The sequence below is a fragment of the Gobio gobio genome, assembly GCF_949357685.1.
Source record: "Gobio gobio genome assembly, chromosome: 21".
Taxonomy (NCBI): Eukaryota; Metazoa; Chordata; class Actinopteri; order Cypriniformes; family Gobionidae; genus Gobio; species Gobio gobio.
This window is the reverse complement of record NC_137117.1, coordinates 39,897,224-39,924,986: the sequence shown is the minus strand read 5'-3', so window position 1 is coordinate 39,924,986 and position 27,763 is coordinate 39,897,224. Positions and strand designations below refer to the sequence as shown.

The 27,763-nt window shown below is 44.9% G+C and overlaps 2 protein-coding genes across 2 annotated transcripts in view; both read left to right on the top strand.

The window, feature by feature from the left end:
* Nucleotides 1–2,026: 2,026 nt before the first annotated feature.
* Nucleotides 2,027–27,763, top strand: part of rigi (RNA sensor RIG-I) — a 39,907-nt gene continuing 14,170 nt past the window's right edge. Inside the window, exons 1-11 of the mRNA XM_079803032.1 lie at nt 2,027–2,714; nt 4,605–4,736; nt 15,262–15,443; nt 15,536–15,680; nt 15,784–15,948; nt 16,025–16,126; nt 18,258–18,417; nt 18,507–18,753; nt 23,632–23,794; nt 23,870–23,971; nt 24,052–24,209. Of these exons, the coding sequence (XP_079659158.1) occupies nt 2,609–2,714; nt 4,605–4,736; nt 15,262–15,443; nt 15,536–15,680; nt 15,784–15,948; nt 16,025–16,126; nt 18,258–18,417; nt 18,507–18,753; nt 23,632–23,794; nt 23,870–23,971; nt 24,052–24,209 (1,662 nt within the window). The 5' untranslated portion in view covers nt 2,027–2,608. The remainder of the gene's footprint in view (nt 2,715–4,604; nt 4,737–15,261; nt 15,444–15,535; nt 15,681–15,783; nt 15,949–16,024; nt 16,127–18,257; nt 18,418–18,506; nt 18,754–23,631; nt 23,795–23,869; nt 23,972–24,051; nt 24,210–27,763) is intronic.
* On the top strand, nt 6,112–6,858 carry LOC307117993 (PHD finger protein 23B-like; the record flags this gene model as incomplete). Its single annotated transcript, XM_079803286.1, has 1 exon — nt 6,112–6,858. The coding sequence occupies exon 1, from the start codon at nt 6,247–6,249 to the stop codon at nt 6,856–6,858; it is 612 nt and encodes a 203-aa protein (XP_079659412.1). The 5' UTR covers nt 6,112–6,246.

The following is a 27,763-nucleotide window of genomic DNA, read 5'->3' as shown; positions in this document are numbered from 1 at the left end:
ATAGTAACGCCGCATTGTTTCCCCTCAGTAACGCTAACGGCGTTGTAACGGAAGAAACAGTCATTCGTTTGATTACTCGTTACTGAAAAAAATAATTCCGTTAGTAACGCCGTTTATCTATAACGCCGTTATTCCCATCACTGGGTGTGACCACTAAACGAACCAGGACTAAATGTATTATTTGCCTTTTTGTTCCGGACCAAAAGAACTGAGAGAACTATACCCTAAGGCCCTGTCCCAAAATGGCCGCCTAAACCCTCACGGCCTTCCTCTGAGTCTGAGACCCAAAAAGACAAATGGGACCCCCTGAGGTCTTGTGGACTTAAAGGGTTAGTTCACCCAAAAATGTAAATTCTGTCATTAATGACTGACCCTCATGTGGTTGGACACCCGTCAGACCTCCGTTCATCTTCAGACACAAATGAAGATATTTTAGTGTAAATCTGATGCTCTGAAAGGCCTCCATTGGCTCAATGCACTTTACACTCTCAAGACCCTTAAAAGACTCTAAAGACTAAAGTTACAAAGTCCATCTCACTACAGTGGCTCTACAATAACTTTATGAATCGGCGACAATAGTTTTTGTGCGCAAAAAACCCTAAATAACGACTTACATAGTGATGACGATTTCAAAACACGGCATCATGAAGCTTCAAAGTGTTATGAATCAGTGAGTCGATTCAGCGGTTTGATTCATAACGCGACTCACTGATTCATAACGCTTCGAAGCTTCATGATGCCGTGTTTTGAAATCGTCATCACTATGGAAGTCGTTATTTAGGGTTTTTTTGCGCACAAAAACTATTCTCGCCGATTCATAAAGTTATTGTAGAACCACTGTAGTGAGATGGACTTTGTAACGACGTCTTTAGTGTCTTTTAAGGGTCTTGAGAGTGAACCGTGCCATTGTGCCAATGGAGGCCTTTCAGAGCCATCAGATTTCAGCTAAAATATCTTCATTTCTGTTCCGAAGATGAACGGAGGTCTTTCGGGTGTCGAACGACATGAGGGTCAGTAATTAATGACACAATTTACATTTTTTGGGTGAACTAACCCTTTAACAAAAGTGCACAGGAAGTGTGTCATTTGGGACAGGGCCTGAGTTGCTGTCCAACTTGTTAGCCAAATTTATTAATTTATCTATTTATTGCTAAAAACAGTTAATGCTTTGCTTTTTAAGTCATTTCAACTTTTCATTTCATGATTATGACTTGGCATGTTATAATTATATTTTGAAATGATAAATATCTGTAATGCTGTGTTTTGTCGGCGCTGTTTGAAAGTTTGTGGAGCGCTTGCAGAATCTGAAAATGTGAGTAATTTGCACTAAATAAGAGAGATTACACAGAATGCATGTTATCTGTCCTGAAGAAGATCTTTCACACAGAAGATGTTTATAGTCCAGAAGACTAAACAACATCTGAATTTATTTAAAAAAAAAACCTGTTCAGAAGTTTATGAAACATTGATTCTCAATACTGTCTGTCGTTCCTTGATGATCCACGGCTGTGTGTGTGTGTGTGTGTGTGTGTGTGTGTGTGATGGGTAGGTTTAGGGGCAGGGGCAGTGTGTGTGTGTGTGTGTGTGTGTGTGTGTGTGTGTGTGTGTGTGTGTGTGTGTGTGTGTGTGTGTGTGTGTGTGTGTGTGTGTGTGTGTGTGTGTGTGTGTGTGTGTGTGTGTGTGTGTGTGTGTGTGTGTGTGTGTGTGTGTGTGTGTGTGTGTGTGTGTGTGTGTGTGTGATGGGTAGGTTTAGGGGCAGGGGCAGTGTGTGTGTGTGATGGGTAGGTTTAGGGGCAGGGGCAGTGTGTGTGTGTGTGTGATGGGTAGGTTTAGGGGCAGGAGCAGTGTGTGTGTGTGTGTGTGTGTGTGTGTGTGTGTGTGTGTGTGTGTGTGTGTGTGTGTGTGTGTGTGTGTGTGTGTGTGTGTGTGTGTGTGTGTGTGTGTGTGTGTGTGTGTGTGTGTGTGTGTGTGTGTGTGTGTGTGTGTGTGTGTGCGCGCGCGCGCGCGTGCGTGCGTGCGTGTGTGTGTGTGAGAGATTCTGATCTGAGGGACTCAAACACATTCACTGATGCTCCAGAAGGAAACGCGACGCATTAAGACCGGGGGTGGAAACTTAATGAATCTGAAGATCAAAAATGTTTCCGAAGGGCCAGTCCTGAATGAAAAAGAAATACAATTTAAACAAAATAAGAAAAATTATTATCATCATCAGAAATGTTGTACATATCACGAGCATTCGAGGTGAAATTATCTTGAGGATTCCATTTTGAGGGATTGTATGAATTTACTCAGAAAAGGGCCACTTTTGATTTCATTTTCGCGGAAGTTCGCAGTTGTTGTGGTGTTTTCGCAGCACTTTGGAGCTTTACTGAGGGAGTGTCTTAAATCCTCGTTCGCCCACTATAAAAACAGCAGTTTTGGGTGAGCGCGCTCTCGGGAACGCGCCTATGTAGGCAGCTCACTATATTCTGGGACGGCTTCGGGGAGATACCTTTCGTTTCCTGGTTTCGCTTTCGTTTCTGGCTCGGTTGTTCGTGGTCAGTCAGTGGCTCTTGCTATCATAATCCGGTCTTCATCGCAATCGGTCGTGTCCCGAATCGCCGCTGAAATGTACGAGCTGGAAAAGGAGAATCTGCGGCGCTCTGAAGTTTATATCTTCAAGTTTTTACGACCGTCATTCATCAAAACCTTCATGACGACGTACTTTGATACAGGTGAGTCACTAGCCATCTTAGTCAAAACATCCCTCAGTTGTTATTGTATTTTGTATAATCTATATCATTAATATACGTGAATTGTGTTGAATAATGTGTGTTAAATAAGCAAGGAGGAGTGGCTGCAGGACTATTATCATCCTGAATGTCCTACAGGATTGTTTTAACTTGCTGGTGATGATAACCAAAATATTTTTTTTATTAATTTAGAATCATTTTATTATTACTTGTACACTGCTTTCTCTAAACTTGGAGAACATAGCACTTGCAGACCCCAGTTTGAATACAAATGAAAAAATAATTTAATTAATGTTACAGATGTATTTTTAATAACTCGATGTATTTTTTTTTTTTAGTATTGTAGGAATTATCGCTGTGCGATATTGAAGAAAAATGCGATATGCAATACCTTTATAAATATTGCGATATTCTGTATGCGATACGATATTGCTTTAAGTGTGTAAAATCTATTTAAATTATATAAAATAAAATAAAACTGAGAATGATACCATTTATGTGTTTCACATTCTTTCTGGGAAAAGAAAGCATCGCTACAACTTCTTAAAGTGACCAGCAGCCCTCATGAAAAAATACTATAGTATAAATTACAGTAAAATTACTCTAGTAAATACTATAGTGTTTTTGAACCATACTATGGTAAAGATACTACAGTATATTGTAGTATATTATAGTATTTACTACACTTTGTTAATTTATTAGAGAAATTTTACTAAAATATAGTATAGTATTTTTTTATGTGGGAGTGTTTAAGCAAAAATGAATGTCTCAAATCTGACAATATAATTTTAACATCAATGTAAACAAAAAAACAAAAAAATGTAATGCCAATATTTAAAAAAACAAAAACTCTTTGCTTGAATTGGTAATATATAGTTACATCAACCTAAAACTTAACATCGAGGAAACAAAGACACCTGAACTAGGGGTGGACGATTATTTTTGTTGTTTTATCTTTGTTATTAAAAATAAGAACTAAAAACAGTAGTCTTCACATGAACTTATACATAATAAGTGGTTTCTTTCGCCAACTGTTATCATTCACTTAAAACATAACCGACTGCGTTTACAAGAATACGCATCAAGACATAATTATGTGTGTATTTGACCGTTCGAGTGTGTAATAAGGCACGAAACAGAACTGAAGGGATCACACACTTTCAGAGGTGGCTTGTGCGCACGTTTCGGTGTGTGTGTGTCAGACAGCGCGAGTTGTTTTTCGCAAGTTATTGCGTTTAATAACTCTTTTTAACGTCAAGCAAGTCACATAAGTAACAAGTCGTGTGCTCAGTTTATTCTCTACTAAATGCGTCAACCTAAAACGTACACTTTTCACAACGTTGAAGTAGCCTATTAAAATCATTCCGATATTGCGTGCCGTTGCGAAATGCATATCGCGATATGAACATTTGCGATATTTCGATAATTTTGATATATTGCGCAGCCCCAGTAGGAATCCTACAGAAGATTAAAAAAAAAAAACATAAACATTGTACACCTCAGTTTTGTGTGTTAGTTTTTTAGGTTTTTATGTTAATTAATTGTTTTGTTCTTTTATTAATTTTTGTTGTTTTTTTCTCTCTAAATATTGCCATTTATGTATTTCCGATTGATTTTAGGCCTTCAACTTAAACTTATTTCAGGTTATTTCCAAGGCAACATTTCTACGTTTAATTTAGCTTGACTATTAGTTTATTTTATTTCAGCTTTATCTCAATTAACATAAACATTTATAGTAGTTTTAGTCAATAATAGTTTTAGTTAACAATAATAACCCTGATTCACGCTATGGTAGTGAGTTGGATTTTTTTCTGTTTGTAAGATTTGAGTTTAACTTTAAATGTCTGGGCTATTCTATTCTGTCTCTTGCAGAGACGGTGGAAAGGATTATCTCTACAGAGGAGAAGTCTGTGACTGAAGCTGCCCAGTTACTGCTGGACAAGATGTGTCTTCTGGAAGAAGTGGGATGGTTTCAGGCCTTTTTGGACATCCTGTTAGCCTCAGGTGAGCTGGTAAAAGGAGCTGGTCAAATAATAGTTTTATGAAGGAAGAAGGAACCGGCCAATGTTAAAGGGTTAGTTCACCCAAAAATGAAATTTCTGTCATTAATTACTTACCCTCATGTGGTTGGACACCCGTCAGACCTCCGTTCATCTTCAGACACAAATGAAGATATTTTAGTTGAAATCTGATGCTCTGAAAGGCCTCCATTGGCTCAATGCACTTTACACTCTCAAGACCCTTAAAAGGTACTAAAGACGTCGTTACAAAGTCCATCTCACTACAGTGGTTCTACAATAACTTTATGAATCGGTGAGAATAGTTTTTGTGCGCAAAAAAACCCTAAATAACGACTTATATAGTGATGACGATTTCAAAACACGGCATCATGAAGCTTTGAAGCGTTATGAATCAGTGAATATTGATGAGGGTGTAAATGTTATAATAGTGAAGATTAAATGTTATGTATATAGTAATTGGCAGAAAATTACTGTTGTAATACTTACCTCTAAAAGAAGGTGGAGGAGTCCATGTGGGTGGAGCTTCGAGGTTATAAGCCAGGCCTGTTTGTTTATGCAGGAGGGGTGGTAGTTTGGAGAATTAGAGTTGCTAGTGAGTGTGTGCATTGACCTTTCTGGAGAAGGATCTACCAGCCAAGAGCTGTTGTATATATATATATATATATATATATATATATATATATATATATATATATATATATATATATATATATATATATATATATATATATATATAGGTATCTTGTCTATTTGTTTTCTCCATTTTTCCCACATTCCCTATTTTGTCCATTTTTACTTTTATTTTTGGTGAACTGTAAATAGGAACACTGTCAATAAAAACACCTTGCATGGCAGTGCTATTGCGGTCTGGCCATCATTTTCTTGTGCGGGACCATTCTTCCATCACGCCTCGTCACAAGTGATGTCAGAAGTGGGATAGCACTGCCGTGCAAGGTGTTTTTATTGACAGTGTTCCTATTTACAGTTCACCAAAATAAAAGTAAAAATGGACAAAATAGGGAATGTTTTTCTTGAGTCAGTTGACATCGTCGACTTTGGTGAGGCGCGCCGGAGGCGGCACGCAGACGTAATTTTTTGGAGAACTTTGGTCGTTTTCCCCTTTCGTCAAAAGGATAGCGTAGAGTTTTTTTATTACTAACGTTCGTTTGCAAAAAACATGCAGGATCCTTGGTTTTATTATTGGTTCTTTTTCACTTGGTGGTCCGTTAGGTAATTGAACTGCCATCTGGATTATTTTTGCAACGCTACTTGCTGACCAAAATTAAGTTAATTAATCCTTCCAGGGACTCAAGATCCAGCGATATTCCGTTGGATCCGCTTGTAAAAAGAAGTAAAATCGTCGTTTAAATCATTCTGATGCCCAGCTAACTACACCATAGCTGGTCAGCCGGGGCTTGCTGCGCCCAAGCCGGGCGAAGATTGACGCTGCTCGGTGTCATCCAACTGAAGAGGATCGAGCTTATTAGGCGACAATGCTTGAAATAATGTCCGAGCACCAAGATTCATTACTGAAGTGCAAAGCAGAGAATCTGCCATCAGAGAGAAGAACAGTGGAGGACTTCAACAAGTTTTGCAGTTTTGTTCTTGCATATGCAGGTTACATTCCTTCTCCAAAGGAGGAAAGGCCATGGTCGGCGGCATCCTCCAGTTCTCCAAATAACTCCGGTGGTTCGGGAGAAGGTAGTGTTTTAGGTGGAGCCAGTTCTAATATGGCTCCCAGCTGGAGTCACGGCACGTCGGACTTGCACACCATCCACACCTTCGTTCGCAAGGCTCGTGCCAATAAGAGCAACAAGAGTATGCGGAGGCTCTCATCTGACAGCGCCCTGATGGACAAAATGTGTTTAAAAGACTCTTTCTATGAGGGCCAAGTGGCCAGCAAAGCTGAGCGCAAAAAGGACAAGAAGCTGAAGCGTCTTTCTCTTGGTTCAGGCGCTGGCAGTAGCAGTAGCAGCGGTGGTGAGAAACGTGCAAGGATCAAGCGCAGTAAAAACCCCAAACAGTCCAAAGCCCTTAAGAAGCTTAAGAGCTCGGCCCACAGCGTCAGTTCCGGCACCAAGACCACCAACGATACTACGCTCTGAGCCTACAATACCAGTATACCACGAGGGGGAAGACATTGAAAACTAGCTCCAACGATTTGAGCGTTTGGCCAGGACCTGGAGTTGGCCAGAGCAGGAGTGGGCTTGTCAACTCGTGCCATTACTTACTGGGAAGGCATTAGAAGCATACATCGCCATGGATGAGGAGAGTTCAATGGAGTATGAGGTTCTACGTGAAGCTTTACTGGAAAAATTTGACATTTCAGCAGAGACTTACAGACAGCGATTCCGGCAGACCTCTACAAAGCCAGGAGAAACTCCCACAGAGACTTATCATCGGTTGAAGGGACTGAATGCCCGTTGGATAAGGCCACTACACCGCACCAAGGAGGAAATCGGTGAGCTGATTATCCTAGAGCAGTTGTTGCACGTGCTGTCGTTGGACGTGCGCACTTGGGTAAAGGAGCATGAGCCTGTAGATGGATTAACCGCAGCCCGAATGGCAATGCAGTACACTAACGCACGGCGAGGGGGACGGCCACACCAACAATCACCAATGATAAGAGGTACTTCAAAGACTGAGCAGGACAAAGAAGGTACTGTTTCAAGCATTTCTATGAAAGGTTTGATTTGCTTTTACTGTCAACAACAAGGTCATAAAGCTGCTAATTGCCCGATGCGTAAGCCTAAACTGTCCAGCTACTGCTATGTGCCAAGGGGGGGGACAAAGCAGACAGTAATGAACATGTTGCGTACTGTTGCACAGTTGCTGTGAATGGGCACACTGTAAAAGCTTTGATTGACACAGGAAGTTCGATGTCCCTGATTAAACGTGGTTATGTCCCTGAAAATGTGATTAACTATGTGAAGACCATATCTGTACAATGTGTTCATGGTGACAAAGTCAAGCACCCTACAGCTGAGGTTACGCTGAAGGTCAACGAACAAATGTATTTGATGTGTGTGGGGGTAGTTGACAGACTTCCTGCTGAAGTGGTACTTGGATGGGATGTACCAGTGTTGAATGACTTGTTAAACATGTGTGATAAACCCACAAAGACATTAACCAGGGTTTCATGTCCAGTGCTCACACGAGCTCAAGCTAAGACTGGTTTGCAGCCTCTGCCAGACTTAGACGATAGTCTGATACAGAGCTGTAATAAACCTAGAAAAACACGTCGGCAACGCAGGATGGCAAAGTATTTAGGTACCCGACACCCAAGGTATCAACAGATGGTCTGGAGGGCAGAGATTGGAAGATTCCAACCAATATTGCTCAGTTGCAGGAGGCTGATGGTACCTTAAAGTCGCTGTTTGCCAAAGTAGGTGAAGGCGAGAGCAAAGTACAAACTCTTGGGGCAGAAATGTATGTTTTGCAGAATGGTATTTTATATGTGATGTCTGATGGTTTGGCACGTCTTGTCGTTCCTAAATGTTGTAGATCTCTGGTGTTACATCTTGCACACACTATACCATGGTCAGGACATCTTGCACACCAGAAAACATACCAAAGACTCAGTTCCCGTTTCTTTTGGCCTTCCATGTATACTGACGTACTCACACACTGTGCCACATGCTCTGTCTGTCAGAAAACCAGTGCTGTTCGCAGGTCGGCCAGAGTGCCTCTGTATCCATTGCCGGTGATCACCACTCCCTTCAGAAGAATCGCAATGGACGTAGTCGGACCTCTGGAGAGGAGCAGTGCCGGTCACCAGTACATCTTGGTCATGTGTGACTACGCTATTCGCTATCCCGAAGCATTCCCCCTAAGGTCGATTACAACTGCCAAGGTAATCAGTGTTCTTGTGCAAATGTTTTCCAGGGTCGGTATTCCAGATGAGATCCTCACCGACCAAGGCACCAATTTTACATCGGGCTTGATGAAAAACCTCCACAGACAACTGGGTATCCAGTCGATCAAGACCAGTCCCTATCACCCGCAGACGGACGGGCTAGTTGAAAGATTCAACCAAACACTCAAAAACATGCTCAAGAAGTTTGTCAGTGACACGGGAAAAGACTGGGACAAGTGGTTGCCGTTCATGCTATTTGCATATAGAGAGGTACCCCAAGCATCAACAGGTTTTTCCCCTTTTGAGTTGGTGTATGGATGGTCTGTCCAGGGTCCACTAGATCTGCTGAGGAAGAGCTGGGAAGCACCTACCACGTCTGCAGCTGGTGAGCAAGGAATACTTCAGTATGTGCTGCAGATGAGAGACCGCCTGGAGAAGTACCGAAAGCAAGCCATCGAGAACTTGGAAGCAGCCCAGAAAGCACAGAAGCGATGGTATGACCAGTATGCCCGGCACCGGGAATACCAGGCAGGGCAGAAAGTACTGTTGTTACTACCCTCCTCAACGAATAAGCTTTTAGCAAAGTGGCAAGGACCCAACAAGATACAGAGACGAGTGGGACCGGTCACTTACGAGGTATTGCACCCGGAGAAGGGAAAGTCCAGCCAGGTGTACCATATCAACCTTTTGAAAGAATGGCGAGAGAAGGCAGAAGAAGAAGAGAAAGTGCTGTTTGCCTGCAAGGGAGCCCCAGAAGGTGAGGAGGGTGAGGAAGACATGGAAGACATGGCTGTACAGAGGTCTCCAGCTAAAATAACCTTGGAACACCTGGAAGAGGAACAGAGGGAGCAGCTGCTACAGGTCGTAGACAGGCAACCGAGTCTCTTCAGGACAGAGCCAGGACGAACCAGCATGATCGAACACACCATCCAGCTTACAAACTCAACTCCTATTCGACAGCAGCCCTATAGAGTACCGGAACGACTGATCGAGCCACTGAGAAGGGAGATTCAGCTAATGAGGAACATGGGGGTGATTGAGCCGTCAAACAGCCCATGGAGCAGCCCAATTGTCCTGGTTCCAAAAAAAGATGGATCGATGAGGATCTGCCTGGACTTTCGGAAACTCAACGCTGTATCCAGGTTCGATGCATACCCAATGCCTCGGATTGATGAGCTGGTGGAACGGATCGGCCAGGCCAAGTACATCACCACATTAGATCTGTGTAAAGGATACTGGCAGGTGCCTTTAGCCCAACAATCCAGAGAGTACACCGCCTTCAGAACCCCCCTAGGACTGTTCCATTTTACGACCATGCCGTTCGGGTTACATGGAGCTCCAGCCACCTTTTAACGGCTGATGGATCAGGTGCTACAGGGGGAAGAGGACTGCTGCGCGGCGTATCTCGATGACGTGGTCATCTACAGCGGTAGCTGGGAAGAGCATCTTCAGCACCTGAACAGAGTATTCCAAAAAATCAGTGAGGCAGGCTTGACCTTAAATGTGAACAAATGTGAATGGGCAAAACAAGAAACACAATACCTGGGATTTCTGCTGGGCAATGGGGAGGTTCGACCACAAGTGGACAAGGTGGAGGCCGTACGAAACTGTCCAAGACCTCGGACAAAGAAAGAGGTACGTGCCTTCCTTGGACTGGACCGAAGGTTTATATCAGAGTTTTCCAGTATCGCGGTACCTCTGACTAACTTAACCACAAAGCTGGTGCGGAACCCAGTGCCTTGGACGGAGGAAGCTGAACGGGCTTTTCAACACCTGAAAGAAAGCTTATGTAATAGTCCCGTTCTTCGCAGTCCTGATTTCTCCAAAAGATTTCTAGTTCAAGTGGATGCATCTGCTAGTGGACAGGGAGCTGTGCTGGCACAAGGAGAGGGGGGCCAGGAACTTCCAATTCTTTATCTAAGCCGCAAACTGCTACCTCGAGAGACCCGTTACTCCACTGTTGAGAAAGAGGGACTTGCCATCAAGTGGGCATTGGAAAGTCTCCGCTATTACTTGCTGGGAAGAGAGTTCGACCTCGAAACAGACCATCGAGCATTGACCTGGATAAACTCAATGAAAGATCAAAACGCCCGGATAACAAGATGGTACCTGTCACTGCAGCCGTACCACTTTAAGATCAGACACCGGCCTGGGAAAGAGAACCTAACTGCTGATTACTTGTCTAGATTGTCGAGTTCATCAATCAAGGAGAGGAGGGAGGTAATGTGACAGAGGGCTCTGTCACGATCGCGGCAGCACTACATTTTACACGCACATTTGATTCATTATCCACCTGGTTTATTGTTTCCTACCCTTGGGTGCACACGAGGGTCAGGTTAACGCTTCAGTAGCATACATAACACACACATTCACCCCATTATCGCATCTTTTCTCCAAATCCCCTTTATAAACACACACAGACAACAGATAAATGAATCCATAGATGTTTATTGGACTTTTTTTTTTTTTTTTTAGATTAGATTCAACTTTATTGTCATTACACAAGTACAAGTACAAGGCAACGAAATGCAGTTTAGGTCTAACCAGAAGTGCAATAGCAGCAAGTGCAGGATATACAATGGATGCGTAAGTGCAGGACATGGATATGTACTGAATATGTATAAATATGTATAAATAGAGAGACGTTATTACTATAAACAGAACTGAATTTACAGGTGAATATGTACAGTGAATAAATATAGAGATGGCTATTACTATAAACAGAATTTACAGGTGAATATGTACTATGAATACAATATACAGATGGCTATTACTATAAACAGAATTTTACAGATAGAGGTATACAATAATATGTTAGGCTAATATGAGGAATAGCAGTGGATTAGGGTAGTGCAATAAATTATGGACAGAGCTATCCGGAAAAAAAAGGTAAAGTGCAGTGGAAAGTGGTTGCATATTACAGTTAGAAGTACAGTGCAAAATGCAAATGTAAACATTGGTACTATAAATACAGTCGGCAGTGCAAATGAGCATAATCCAGTTAAGATATGGCAGTGTAAGATCTATATGTAAACAGTTGTTACTGTGATAAACAGTCGGTAGTGCAAATAACAAAGTGAAGGAAGATGTGAGGTAGGAGAGTTATCAGTTTATGAGGGAAGTGGATCAACGGGGGTTTGAGTTCAATAAAGAGACAGCTCTGGGGAAAAAACTGTTCTTTAGTCTGCTGGTCCTGGTCCGGTGGATCCTGAAACGCCTGCCGGAGGGCAGGAGAGAAAACAGTCTGTGGGCTGGGTGAGAGGAGTCCTTGAGGATGCTGCGAGCTCGGTGCAGACAGCGTTTCCTCTGGATGTGCTCGATGGCAGGTAGTGGAGTCCCTGTGATGCGCTGGGCAGTTTTCACCACCCGCTGCAGTGCCTTGCGCTCCGCAACAGAGCAGCTCCCATACCACACTGCCTCACAGTTGGTCAGGATGCTTTCTATTGCGCAGCGGTAGAAGTTCACCAGGATAGCCGAGGAGAGCTGATTCTTCCTCAGTGTCCTCAGGAAGAAGAGGCGCTGGTGAGCCTTCTTGACCAGGCTGGAGGTGTTGGTCGTCCACGACATGTCCGCCGAGATGTGGGTCCCCAGGAACTTGAAACTGGAGACACGCTCAACAGCCATTCCATTGATGTGGATGGTGTCGTGTGTGCCTCTTGACTCCTTCCTGAAGTCCACGATGAGCTCCTTCGTTTTGGTGGTGTTGAGGAGCAGGTTATTATCAGCGCACCATGTGGCCAGGTGCTGGATCTCCTCCATATAGGCAGTCTCATCGTTGTTGCTGATGAGACCAATCACCGTAGTGTCGTCCGCAAACTTGACGATGGAATTAGATCCATACACAGGCTTGCAGTCGGCGGTGAAGAGGGAGTAGAGAAACGGACTTAGCACACAGCCCTGTGGTACACCAGTGTTAAGAGTGATGGATGTGGAGCAGGTGAATCCTGAACGAACATTCTGGGGTCTGTCAGTTAGGAAGTCCAAAATCCAGTTACACATTGAAGTGTTGATGCCCAGGTCTCCAAGTTTGGCTATTAACTTGGATGGGATGACAGTGTTGAATGCTGAGCTGAAGTCAACAAACAGCATGCGTGCATAAGTGTTCTTATGGTCCAGATGGGTGAGCACAGAGTGCAGTGCCATGGAAACGGCATCCTCTGTGCTCCTATTGCTGCGGTAGGCAAACTGGTGTGAGTCCAATGTGGATGGTAGAGAGTCTTTTAGGTGTTCCAGGACCAGCCGCTCAAAGCACTTCATAACGATGGGTGTGAGTGCTACAGGGCGGTAGTCATTAGGGCACCTCGGGTTAGAGTGTTTTGGCACTGGCACAATGGAAGTGCGTTTAAAGCATGTCGGTACAGCTGCTTGGGCAAGAGACAGGTTGAAAATGTCTGTAAAAACCCCAGCGAGCTGCTCCGCACATGCCCTGAGCACACGTCGAGGGATGTTGTCTGGTCCAGCAGCCTTGTGTGCGCTGATGCGGCTCAGTGCCTTGCAGACATCTGTGGTGGAGAGTGTGATTGGTGGGTGGTCAGCTGAGGGTTTGAGCTTGGTGGCAGTTTCTCTGTTGTCTCTTTCAAAACGAGCATAAAAGTAATTTAGCTCGTTCAGGAAGTTGACATCAGTGGCTGCGGGGGTGGAGTGGGTGGGTTTGTAGTCACTGATGGCCTGGATGCCCTGCCACATGCGTCGAGGGTCAGAGTTGGAAAAGTGACCCTCTATCTTTAGCTTGTAGCAGTGCTTGGCCTTTTTGATGCCCCTTTTCAGGTTAGCTCTGGATGTACTGTAGGCTTGTGCATCACCTGATCTGAAGGCAGTATTGCGTGACTTCAGCAGGAGTCGAACTTCCCTGTTCATCCAAGGCTTCTGGATGAACTATCTGCATAGTATATTTTGTCTTTGGTCGCGGTCTGTTTGTGTTGTGGTTAGTCCAGGTTACCGGAGGCAAATGGCAAACCCCGGTTACGATCCAGAAAGCCAGATATCGCTGTATTCCCGCGTTGCGCCTGCGCAATCGCTCTGGTAACTGGACCGTCTTAAGTGTTGTTGTTTGGGGGGGGGGGTTGTGAATCCTGACAACGCAAGTACCATTGGTATGCAAATAGATCTATATATATAACAATACATATATATATATATTGTTTTATGATGAATATTGATGAGGGTGTAAATGTTATAATAGTGAAGATTAAATGTTATGTATATAGTAATTGGCAGAAAATTACTGTTGTAATACTTACCTCTAAAAGAAGGTGGAGGAGTCCATGTGGGTGGAGCTTCGAGGTTATAAGCCAGGCCTGTTTGTTTATGCAGGAGGGGTGGTAGTTTGGAGAATTAGAGTTGCTAGTGAGTGTGTGCATTGACCTTTCTGGAGAAGGATCTACCAGCCAAGAGCTGTTGTGTATATATATATATATATATATATAGGTATCTTGTCTATTTGTTTTCTCCATTTTTTCCCACATTCCCTATTTTGTCCATTTTTACTTTTATTTTTGGTGAACTGTAAATAGGAACACTGTCAATAAAAACACCTTGCACGGCAGTGCTATTGCGGTCTGGCCATCATTTTCTTGTGCGGGACCATTCTTCCATCACGCCTCGTCACAGTCACAAATAAACAAACAACAAAACTAAAAGTTAAGCGGCAGCCACTTACAGACGACTGCCACATATCAACTTAACAAAACACAAAGTAAATAGTCCAGGCCTGGTTCTCTTTCATCCTTCACTGTCGTCACTCCTCCTTTTATTCTTTCGGAGCTTCTCCATGAGACTCGGCTCGCAGGTGACACTCATTAGCAATCCAGGCACTGGCCTCGCTCCGTTCCCATGGCTCTCGGTCCCGCCCTGCTTGCCACATACTCCCGTCACCTCTTGCAGGCCAGGGGGTACCTTCGAGGCTGTGCTCCACCCCCTCCTGGGGGCCATCATGGCGGCCGCAGTACCTTTGGGTAAGGACAGACGTGGTGAGAGCAAAGGAGATGGAAGGATAAGGAGAGGCCGAGACAAGAGGGTAGAAAAGAGATAATAAATCCTTGGTCCAGTTCCCAAAACGCACTTCAAACCAGTCCTCCACCACCTAGGTGAACTCCTCCACGATGTCTGGCTGTGGCGCTGGATTCCCCTCGGTGGACAGCCCTCTAACTCCTCCGATGCCTGGTGGACGGCGACAGCTCCAGGCAGCCGCCAAAAGAGTCCCCCGTTCCCTACTCCTCACCATCATGGATTATGAGGGCTCACAGCCGTGAGGACTCAAGACTCGAGGCGCATTAGCTCTTGCACCACCGGTCTCGCTCCGTTCCCATGGCTTTCGGCCCCGCCCTGCTTGCCACATACCCCATCACCCCTCGTAGACCAGGAGATACCCTTGAGGATTTGCTCTAGTGGGCAGTTGTGGCCTATTGGTTAGAGAGTCAGACTTGTAACCTGAAGGTTGCGGGTTCGATTCTAAATGCCAGAAGCAAATGTCTGAGTTGCCCTTTGAGCAATGCATCCCCCAATCGCTCCCCGGGCGGCAGGTTCTTTAGATTTTAAAAATGTTCTTCACATTAAGAATTTTAATTTTAAGAACTGATCATTGAAAGGGTCTTTGAGGAACCAAAAATGTTTCTTCTATGGCATCGCTATGTGTCTGTGTGTTTTGCTGTAGAATATACTGGTCTGCACAATGCCATTAAGGAATGGAACTTCACTGAGTTAGAGGGACTGAATGAGCACCGGAAACTTCTGGAGAGACTCGAACCATCATTCATCACGCACATAAAGCCCAGCGAGCTGCTCACGCACATGAATGACTGTCTCAACCCCAGAGAGCATGAAGAGATCAAATCGGTGAGTCTCTGTCTTCTGTAGTGTGGATTGTGTGATGTATGTATATTTGTTTCTGGCCTTACACAAGTTCTTTCTGTATGTGTGTGTTACAGGTGGAAATCCAGCGCGGCCTTATAGCTGCCGGTGAGAAACTAGTGAAAGCGCTCCTGCGCTCTGATAAATCAAACTGGTTTAAGGTGCTGAAGATTGCGCTGGATGCCTGCAGATTCTTTGAGGCGCTGGAGCTGCTGGATTCAAGTAATACTTGAATATTTAGCCACTTCATTCAATATTCATTCATCCGTCCATCTATCTATCTATATTCTGTCTCATGATGATGATGATTATGTATGTCCTGCAGATGGAGGTGGTAAGAGTGCAATGGGCTGCGGATCAGATGGGGAGGCGGACGCCATGGCGACAGAAACCATGCCTATGACTATTGAGTTTAGTGAAGAGGCTGAGAATGACGACATGCTGATGAGCAGCAACAACATGACTGTCGAGACCCTCAACAAGTGCACAGGTACACAGACCGACATCATGATACCATCACCTGAATGCTTGTATTTACGGAAATGTGACCTTCGACCTCTATGCAGGGGAATATGAGCGTTCAGGTGAGCATAAGCTGAGGGAATATCAGAAGGAGCTGACGGAAGTTGCTGTCCAGGGGCAAAACACCATCATCTGCGCCCCTACAGGTGTGTCACACCAAACAACAGAAACTTTCACATACAGAACACGTTTTACCAGCATCCACACAAGCATTGCATCAGCAGCTCGAGTTGAGTTTGGCAGGTCATTCCACCAGCAGGAAGAGTCCAGGTAAAGGTGCGCCTCTTTGGGATGATGGCACCACAATGCGCCGTTCACTTGCAGAACACAAGCTTCTGGAGGGCACATAGGTCTGAAGTACTGAGTTTAGGTATAGGGATGCAGAGCCAGTGGTTGTTATGTAGGCAAGCATCAGTGCCTTGAATTTGATGCGAGCAGCTATTGGCAACCAGTGCAAGAAGTTTATAAAAAGAGAGGTGTGACATGCGCTCTCTTTGTTCAGTCTGGATAGAACATGAGCTTGAGTTGTGTAGCTCCGATAGGAAGGGCCTGATCCTCCTAATGTTGTATAAGGCAAATCTACAGGACAAAGAAGTTCTAGCATTGTGATCTGTGAAGTTCAACTGATCATCAGTCACTCCATTGGTCCTAGTGGAAGAACCTAGTTGAATAGAGAAGTTGTGATGGAGTATTGGGTTGGGTGAAACCAAAAGCAGTTCTATCTTGGCAAGGTTGAGTTGAAGGTGGTGGTCCTTCATCTGACAAGAAATGACTGTCAGACAGGCTGAGATTCGAGTAGCTACCATCAGATCATCTGGCTGGAATTAGAGGTAAAGTTCAGCATGGCTGAATGACTGATCCTAGTGATGACGTGTAGCTGGAGAATTGAAACGGTTCCAGCACTGAGCTCTGAGGCACTCCAGTAGCTCTAGATGATAGCAGTGATAGGAGAAACCATGTTTCTAAAGGTCAGATCTAGTGATGATGACATGTAGATGGAGAAGAGAAGCGGTCCCAGCACTGAGCCCTGAGGCACTCCAGTAGCTCTAGATGATAGCAGTTATAGGAGAAACCATGTTTCTGAAGGACAGATCTAGTGATGAGATGTAGATGGAGAAGAGAAGTGGTCCCAGCACTTAGCCCTGAGGCACTCCAGTAGCTGTAGATGATAGCAGTGATGGAGAAACCATGTTTCTGAATGACAGATCTAGTGATGAGATGTAGATGGAGAAGAGAAGAGAAGCGGTCCCAGCACTGAGCCCTGAGGCACTCCAGTAGCTCTAGATGATAGCAGTGATGGAGGAACCATGTTTCTGAAGGACAGATCCCAGTGAAGACATGTAGATGGAGAAGAGAAGCGGTCCCAGCATTGAGCCCTGAGGCACTCCAGTAACTCTAGATGATAGCAGTGATAGGAGAAACCATGTTTCTGAATGACAGATCATGTGATGAGATGTAGATGGAGAAGAGAAGTGGTCCCAACACTGAGCACTGAGGCACTCCAGTAGCTGTAGATGAAAGCAGTGATATGAGAAACCATGTTTCTGAATGACAGATCTAGTGATGCTTGGCTTGGCGTGCTCAGTTGGGGACATTAAATTTTTCAACTAAACATCGAAATACATCTAAATAATAAACTAAATTAACCATTTAAACTAAATTACTGATCAAATTATTGATCTAAAGCCCACACTGTCACTGTATGATAACTGAAATGAACTGATGACATCAGCTTTTTTTCCCAGAATGGCTATACAGCTGAATAAAATTATGCTGCATTATTTTCCTGTTTAACACTGTAAAGCTGCTTTGAAACAATCTACATTGTTAAAAGCGCTATATAAATAAAGTTGACTTGACTTGACATGCGTGTAGATGGAGAAGAGAAACGGTCCCAGCACTGAGCCCTGAGGCACTCCAGTAGCTCTAGATGATAGCAGTGATAGGAGAAACCATGTTTCTGAATGACAGATCGAGGAATGAGATGGAGAAGAGAAGCGGTCCCAGCACTAAGCCGTGAGGCACTCCAGTAGCTTTAGATGATAACAGTGATAGGAGAAACCATGTTTGTGAAGGACAGATCTAGTGATGAGATGTAGATGGAGAAGAGAAGCGGTCCCAGCACTGAGCCCTGAGGCACTCCAGTCAAAAGTTTGGAATAATTGCATTTATTTATTTAGCACCTAATGATTTTGTGTTTCACATTCACAAAGTGGATAAAACAGAAAATTGCCAGTATTTTGTAACACCTCACTTATGCATTACACTTTCCCTCAGGATGTGGAAAAACAATTGTGGCCGCGGAAATCTGTGATCACCACCTGAAGCAGAATCCCGGACGGGCAAAGATTGTGTTCCTGGCAACCAAGGTCGATGTCTATGAACAGCAGTACAAGCTTTTCAACAAACACTTTTCCAGCTCTTATCCCAGCATCAGGCAAGATCCCACACACACACACACACATGTGACTCTTGGTCCACATCCAGACGGTTCTTCCTCTCTAAAGTGTGTGTTGTGTGCTGCAGGGTGACGGGGATGTGCGGTGATATGGATCTCTCCCTGCGGCTGCTCATAGAGAATAATGATATCGTGGTGATGACGGCCCAGATCCTGGTGAATGCACTGCAGAGGGGAGAGTTGCCCTCATTGGAGCTGCTTTCTCTCATCTTGCTGGACGAGTGTCACAACACGACCGGAAAACACCCGTACAACAACATCATGACCCGCTACCTGGACACCAAACTCAGCTCCGGCACACACTCACTGCCACAGGTGCCACAGCACACCCTTCTGCTCAGATCTGCTCTGTTCTCCATCCAATCAAACACGTATCCTATGAGATAGTGAAAGAATAACACCTGGATAGATGGCCAGTCCGTTGCAGTCTATTCTAATTTATCCTATATAAGGCTGTGTCCATACGAACACAGGTATTTTCAAAACCGCATGGAACCAAATTTTCAAAAACACTGAAACCAAACTTTTTTGAAAACTCCTGCCAGGGTGAAGATTTTTACACACTCAGGTGGCAGTGTTGTCGTGTTGGACAGTGAAACCGCCAATAACTTTTTTTCCAGGCTTCTGATTGGCCGACATGGCTTTACGGTTAGGGTTATATCGCCACCTGTTGGTTTGGCATGCTCTTGACAGCGCTTCATAGCGTGTTTTTGCTTTTTCATGTGGACGCAATTTTTTTTTAAACGGAGGAAAAAAACTTATTTTATAAAAATACCTGTGTACGTGTGGCCTATTCCTGTCAATTTAAGTACAATTTCTTACATTTTTATTTCATGTAGGGTAAAGGTGAAGCAATGGTCAATCCTTTGCAGTATATCCTATCCTATCTAATCATGTCTTTATTTATTTATTTATTTATGTATCAATGTAATTTTTGGTTTTAAATAATTTTTTATTTCTAGGGTAAAGATGTTATAAAGATATTTTATTTCAATCTACTGCAGTCTATTATATCTTATCCTGGTTTATTTTTTATTTTTATTTAATTTATTTATTCATTTATTTTATAGGTGGCAAGAAGGCCAATCTATTGCAGTCTATTCTATCCTATTGTTTTATTTTTTATTTTATATTATTGTATTTTAGAGGTCAATAGATGGCCAAGCTATTGCAGTGTATTCTATCTTATTCTGTTTTTTTATTTTATTTTTTATAATTGTTTATTTTTATTTATGTTTTTTATGATTATTTATTATGTTTTTAATATACATTTTATTTTATTTATTTATTTAGTTTTAAATATAAATGTAATTACATTTTTTATTACTTAATTTTATTAATTATTTTATATAATGTTAGGGCTGTCAAAAGATTAATCGCGATTAATCGCATCCAAAATAAAAGTTTGTTTTTACATAATATATGTGTGTGTACTCTGTTAATTATTATTTATATATAAATACACACACAAGCATGTATATATTTAAGAAAAAAATATTATTTTTATATATAAACATTTATATTTATATATATTACAGATTATATAAATGTATATACAGTATATACATGCAAATATTTCTTAAATATATACATGAATGTGTGTGTGTATTTATATATAAATAATAATTAACAGAGTACACACACATATATTATGTAAACACAAACTTTTATTTTGGATGCGATTAATCGCGATTAATCTTTTGACAGCCCTAATATATATAAAATCCATCCATCCATCCATCTTCTTCCGCTTTATCCAGGGCCGGGTCGCGGGGGCTGCAGTCTAAGCAGAGATGCCCAGACTTCCCTCTCCCTAGACACTTCCTCTAGCTCTCCCGGGGGGACACCGAGGCGTTCCCAGGCCAGCCGGAAGACATAGTCCCTCCAGCGTGTCCTAGGTCTTCCCCGGGGCCTCCTCCCGGTTGGACATGCCCAAAACACCTTCCCGGGAAGGCGCTCAGGAGGCATCCGGAACAGATGCCCGAGCCACCTCAACTGACCCCTCTCGATGTGGAGGAGCAGCGGCTCTACTCCGAGTTCCTCCCGAGTGACTGAGCTTCTCACCCTATCTCTAAGGGAGCGCCCAGCCACCCTGCGGAGAAAACTCATTTCGGCCGCCTGTATCCGGGATCTTGTCCTTTTGGTCATGACCCAAAGCTCATGACCATAGGTGAGAGTAGGAACGTAGATTGACCGGTAAATCGAGAGCTTCGCCTTATGGCTTAGCTCTTTCTTCACCACAACAGACCGGTACATCGACCGCATTACTGCAGAAGCTGCACCGATCCGTCTGTCAATCTCCCTTTCCATCCTCCCCTCACTCGTGAACAAGACCCCTAGATACTTGAACTCCTCCACTTGAGGCAGGAACTCTCCACCAACCTGAAGAGGGCAAACCACCCTTTTCCGACTGAGGACCATGGCCTCGGATTTGGAGGTGCTGATCCTCATCCCAGCCGCTTCACACTCGGCTGCAAACCGTCCCAGTGCATGCTGAAGGTCCTGGTTAGAAGGGGCCAACACGACAACGTCATCCGCAAAGAGCAGAGACGAAACCGCGTGGTCCCCAAACCTGACACCCTCCGGCCCCTGGCTGCGCCTAGAAATTCTGTCCATAAAAATTATGAACAGAACCGGCGACAAAGGGCAGCCCTGCCGGAGTCCAACATGCACCGGGAGCAAGTCTGACTTACTGCCGGCAATGCGGACCAAACTCCTGCTTTGGTCGTACAGGGACCGGACAGCCCTTAGCAAAGGACCCCGGACCCCATATTCCCCGAGCACCCTCCACAGGATGCCGCGAGGGACACAGTCGAATGCCTTCTCCAAATCCACAAAACACATGTGGACTGGTTGGGCAAACTCCCATGAAACCTCCAGCACCCTGTAGAGGGTATAGAGCTGGTCCAGTGTACCACGGCCCGGACGAAAACCAGACTGTTCCTCCTGAATCCAAGGTTCTACTATCGGCCGTATTCTCCTCTCCAGTACCCTGGCATAGACTTTCCCGGGGAGGCTGAGAAGTGTGATCCCCCTGTAGTTGGAACACACCCTCCGGTCCCCCTTCTTAAAAAGAGGGACCACCACCCCGGTCTGCCATCCCAGAGGCACTGTCCCCGACCGCCACGCGATGCTGCAGAGGCGTGTCAGCCAAGACATTCCCACAACATCCAGAGACTTGAGGTACTCAGGGCGGATCTCATCCACCCCCGGTGCCTTGCCACCGAGGAGTTTCTTGACCACCTCGGTGACTTCAGCCCGGGTGATGGACGAGTCCTCCTCTGAGCCCCCAGCCTCTGCTTCCTCAATGGAAGGCGTGATGGCGGGATTGAGGAGATCCTCAAAGAGATCCTCAAAGTATTCCTTCCACCGTCCGACGATATCCCCAGTTGAGGTCAACAGCCGCCCATCGCCACTGTAAACAGCGTTGGTAGGGCACTGCTTCCCTCTCCTGAGGTGCCGGACGGTTTGCCAGAATCTCTTCGAGGCCAGCCGATAGTCCTTTTCCATGGCCTCACCGAACTCCTCCCAGGCCCGAGTTTTTGCCTCCACAACCACCCGGGCTGCAGTCCGCTTAGCCTGCCGGTACATGTCAGCTGCCTCAGGAGTCCCACAAGCCAACCAGGCCCGATAGGACTCCTTCTTCAGCTTGACGGCATCCCTTACTTCCGGTGTCCACCACCGAGTTCGGGGATTGCCGCCTCGACATGCACCGGAGACCTTACGGCCACAGCTCCGAGCGGCAGCTTTGACAATGGAGGTGGAGAACATGGTCCATTCGGACTCAATATCTCCAGCCTCCCTCGGGATCCGGTCGAAGTTCTGCCGGAGGTGGGAGTTGAAGATCTCTCTGACAGGGGGCTCGGCCAAACGTTCCCTGCAGACCCTTACAGTACGCTTGGGTCTACCGGGTCTGTCCAGCTTCCTCCCCCGCCATCGGATCCAACTCACCACCAGGTGGTGATCAGTTGACAGCTCCGCTCCTCTCTTCACCCGAGTGTCCAAGACATACAGCCGCAGGTCAGATGAAACGACCACAAAGTCGATCATTGACCTACGACCTTGAGTGTCCTGGTGCCATGTGCACTGATGGACACTCTTATGCCTGAACATGGTGTTCGTTATGGACAAACCGTGACTAGCACAGAAGTCCAATAACTGAACACCACTCGGGTTCAGATCAGGGGGGCCGTTCCTCCCAATCACGCCCCTCCAGGTGTCACTGTCATTGCCCACGTGGGCGTTGAAGTCCCCCAGTAGAACGACGGAGTCCCCAGTCGGAGCACTTTCCAGCACCCCTCCCAGGGACACCAAAAAGGCTGGGTACTCTGCACTGCCGTTCGGCCCGTAGGCACAAACAACAGTGAGAGACCTATCCCTGAGCCGAAGCCGCAGGGAAACGACCCTTACGTTCACCGGGGTAAACTCCAACACATGGCGGCAGAGCTGGGGGGCTATAAGCAAACCCACACCAGTCCGCCGCCTCTCACCATGGGCAACTCCAGAGTGGTGAAGAGTCCATCCTCTCTCGAGGAGTGTGGTTCCAGAGCCCAAGCCGTGCGTAGAGGTGATTCCGACTATCTCTAGACTATCCGACTATACTTCCCCGCCAGTGAGGTGACATTCCATGTCCCAAGAGCCAGTTTCCGTGTCCAGGGATCGGGTTGTCTAGGCTCCTGCCTTCGACTGCTGCCCGATCTTCTCCGCACCGGCCCCTTACGGTCCCTCCTGTGAGTGGTGGGCCCACGGGAAGGTGTCCCCACGTCGCTCCTTCGGGCTGAGCCCGGCCGGACCCCGTGGGGGAAGGCCCGGCCACCAGGCGCTCGCATACGAGCCCCAACCCCAGGCCTGGCTCCAGGGTGGGGTCCCGGCTGCGCCGTACCGGGCGACGATATATAAAATAAATAAATAAAAAAAATAAAAAAAAATATACACATTTTTTTACATTTTAATTAAATTAAATATATATTAAAAACATCATTAATAATAATAATAATAATAATAATAATAATAATAAAAAAACAGGATAAGATAGAATATACTGCAATAGCTTGGCCATCTATTCACCTCTAAAAAAAAAAGTATATATATATATATCTTTTTTAGAGGTTGGTAGAAGGCCAATCTATTACAGCCTATTGTATCCTATGTTCTATTCTAATGTTCTATTGTTTTTAATCTCACCTGTCTCAGATTGTGGGCCTGACGGCGTCGGTTGGCATCGGGTCATTCAAGGACAAGCCGGAGGCAGTGAACAATATCTTACAGCTCTGTGCCAACCTGGACACCAGGGTCATCACCACGGTTACCAAACACCGGGATGAGCTCAGGTCGTACGTGCACACACCTGAGAAAGGTCAGGATACACAGAAACACACATATCAAATATTACCAATAACACATGGGTATTAATCATACCTGTGCGTGTCAGCCTTTTTTGAGGTTCCTCAGCGCACGTGTGACCCCTTCATCAGAATCATCATGAACATCATGGGGAACATCGAGCAGCTGGCGCAGAAGACCTACGACATCGGTACCCTTACCTCTCTTCACATGCTGTATAAACACTCATGAACACTCAAACTCACACACACACGTCTGTCTGTGTCTCAGAGAGCCTGTCGAACATCCAGAGCCGCGAGTACGGCTCTCAGAAATATGAGCAGTGGATCGTCTCCGTCCAGAAGAGCTGCAGAACCATAGCAATGAAGGACCCAGAGGAGGAGAGGAGGATCTGCAGAGAACTCTGCAACTACACTGAACACCTGCGGGTGAGACAGACAGACAGACGGATGGATGATAGACAGACAGACATACAGACAGACAGACAGACAGACGGACAGATGATAGATTGACAGACAGACAGACAGACGGACAGATGATAGATTGACAGACAGACATACAGACAGACAGATGATAGATTGACAGACAGACATACAGACAGACAGATGATAGATTGACAGACAGACATACAGACAGACAGATGATAGATTGACAGACAGACAGACAGACAGACAGATGATAGATTGACAGACAGACATACAGACAGACATACAGACAGACAGATGATAGATTGACAGACAGACAGACAGATGATAGATTGACAGACAGACATACAGACAGACAGATGATAGATTGACAGACAGACATACAGACAGACAGAAAGACAGATAGAGACAGACGACACCATACAGACAGACAGATGATAGATTGACAGACAGACATACAGACAGACAGATGATAGATTGACAGACAGACATACAGACAGATGATAGATTGACAGACAGACATACAGACAGACAGATGATAGATTGTCAGACAGACATACAGACAGATGATAGATTGACAGACAGACATACAGACAGACATATGATAGATTGACAGACAGACAGACAGACAGACAGATGGATAGACAAACAGACAGACGAATGGATAGATAGACAGAGAGAGACAGACGGATGGATAGATAGATAGACAGTCAGACGGACAGATTGATGGATGATAGACAAACAGACAGACAGACGAATGGCTAGATAGACAGAGACAGACAGAGAGACAGACGGATGGATAGATAGACAGTCAGACATACAGATGGATAGTCAGAAAGACAGATAGAGACAGACGACACCATACAGACAGACAGATCATAGATTGACAGACAGACATACAGACAGATGATAGATTGACAGACAGACATACAGACAGACAGATGAGACATACAGACAGACAGATGGATAGACAAACAGACAGACGAATGCATAGATAGACAGAGAGAGACAGACGGATGGATAGATAGATAGACAGTCAGACGGACAGATTGATGGATGATAGACAAACAGACAGACAGACGAATGGCTAGATAGACAGAGACAGACAGAGAGACAAATGGATGATAGATAGACAGTCAGACAGACAGAGAGACCGACGGATGATAGATAGATAGACAGACAGAGAGACAGACGGATGATAGATAGACAGTCAGACAGACAGAGAGATGGACAGTCAGACAGACAGACAGACAGACCAACAGTCAGAAAGACAGATAGAGACAGACAGATGGATAGATAGACAGAGACAGACAGACAGAGAGACAGATGGATGATAGATAGACAGTCAGACAGACAGACAGACAGACGGATGATAGATAGACAGTCAGACAGACATACAGACAGACGGATGATAGAGAGATGGACAGTCAGACAGTCAGAAAGACAGATAGAGACAGACGGATGGATAGATAGACAGAGACAGACAGACAGAGAGACAGATGGATGATAGATAGACAGTCAGACAGACAGACAGACAGACAGACAGACGAATGGATAGATAGACAGTCAGATGGATTGATAGATAGACAGAGACAGAGAGACAGACGGATGGATAGAGAGACAGAGAGACAGACGGATGGATAGATAGACAGACAGACAGACGGATGGATAGAGAGACAGTCAGATGGATTGATAGATAGACAGAGACAGACAGACAGACGGATGATAGACAGAGACAGAGAGACAGATGGATGGATAGATAGACAGTCAGACAGACAGACAGATAGATGATAGATAGACAGTCAGACAGACAGACAGACAAATGGATATATAGACAGAGACAGAGACAGACGGATGGATAGATAGACTGATAGACAGACAGACGGATGATAGATAGACACTCGGACAGACAGACAGACGAATGGATAGATAGACAGACAGAGACAGATGGATTGATAGATAGACAGTCAGAAAGACAGACAGACAAATGGATAGATAGACAGACAGACAGACAGACAGACGGATGATAGACAGAGACAGAGAGACAGACGGATGGATAGATAGACAGACAGACAGATAGATGATAGATAGACAGTCAGACAGACAGACAGACAAATGGATATATAGACACAGACAGAGACAGACGGATGGATAGATAGACTGATAGACAGACAGACGGATGATAGATAGACACTCGGACAGACAGACAGACGAATGGATAGATAGACAGACAGAGACAGATGGATTGATAGATAGACAGTCAGACAAATGGATAGATAGACAGAGAGACAGACAGACAGATGGATAGATAGACAGACGGATGGATAGATAGACAGACAGACGAATGGATAGATAGACAGAGACAGACAGATGGATAGAGAGACAGTCAGACGGATTGATAGATAGACAGAGACAGACAGACAGACGGATGATAGACAGAGACAGAGAGACAGACAGACAGACGGATGATAGACAGAGACAGAGAGACAGACAGACGGATGGATAGATAGACAGGTAGACAGTTAGACAGACAGACAGACAGATGATAGATAGACAGTCGGACAGACAGACAAATGGATAGATAGACAGAGACAGACAGACAGACAGACAGAGAGACAGACGGATGGATAAATAGACTGATAGACAGACAGACGGATGATAGATAGACAGTCAGACAGACGGATGATAGATAGACACTTGGACAGACAGACAGACAGACGAATGGATAGATAGACAGAGACAGACAGAGAGACAGATGGATGGATAGATAGATAGACAGATGGATTGATAGATAGACAGTCAGAAAGACAGACAGACAAATGGATAGATAGACAGAGACAGATGGATAGATAGACAGACGGATGGATAGATAGACAGACAGACAGACGGATGGATAGATAGATAGACGGATTGATAGATAGACAGCCAGAAAGACAGACAGACAGATAGTCAGACAGAGAGACAGACGGATGATAGATAGATTGACAGTCAGACAGACAGAGAGACAGACGGATGATAGATATACAGACAGTCAGACAGACGGATGGATAGACAGTCAGACAGACAGACGAGATAGACGGATGGATAGATAGACTGACAGACAGACGGATGATAGATAGACAGTCAGACAGACAGACAGACAGACGGATAGACAGATGATAGATAGACAGTCAGACAGACGAATGGATAGATAGACAGAGACAGACAGGGAGACAGACGGATGGATAGATAGACTGACAGACAGACGGATGATAGATAGACAGTCAGACAGACAGACGGATGATAGATAGTCACTCGGACAGACAGACAGACAGACAGACAGACGAATGGATAGATAGACAGAGACAGAGAGACAGATGGATGGATAGATAGATAGACAGATGGATTGATAGATAGACAGTCAGAAAGACAGACAGACGAATGGATAGATAGACAGAGACAGACGGATGGATAGAGAGACAGTCAGATGGATTGATAGATAGAGAAAGACAGACAGACGGATGATAGACAGAGACAGAGAGACAGACGGATGGATAGATAGACAGTCAGACAGACAG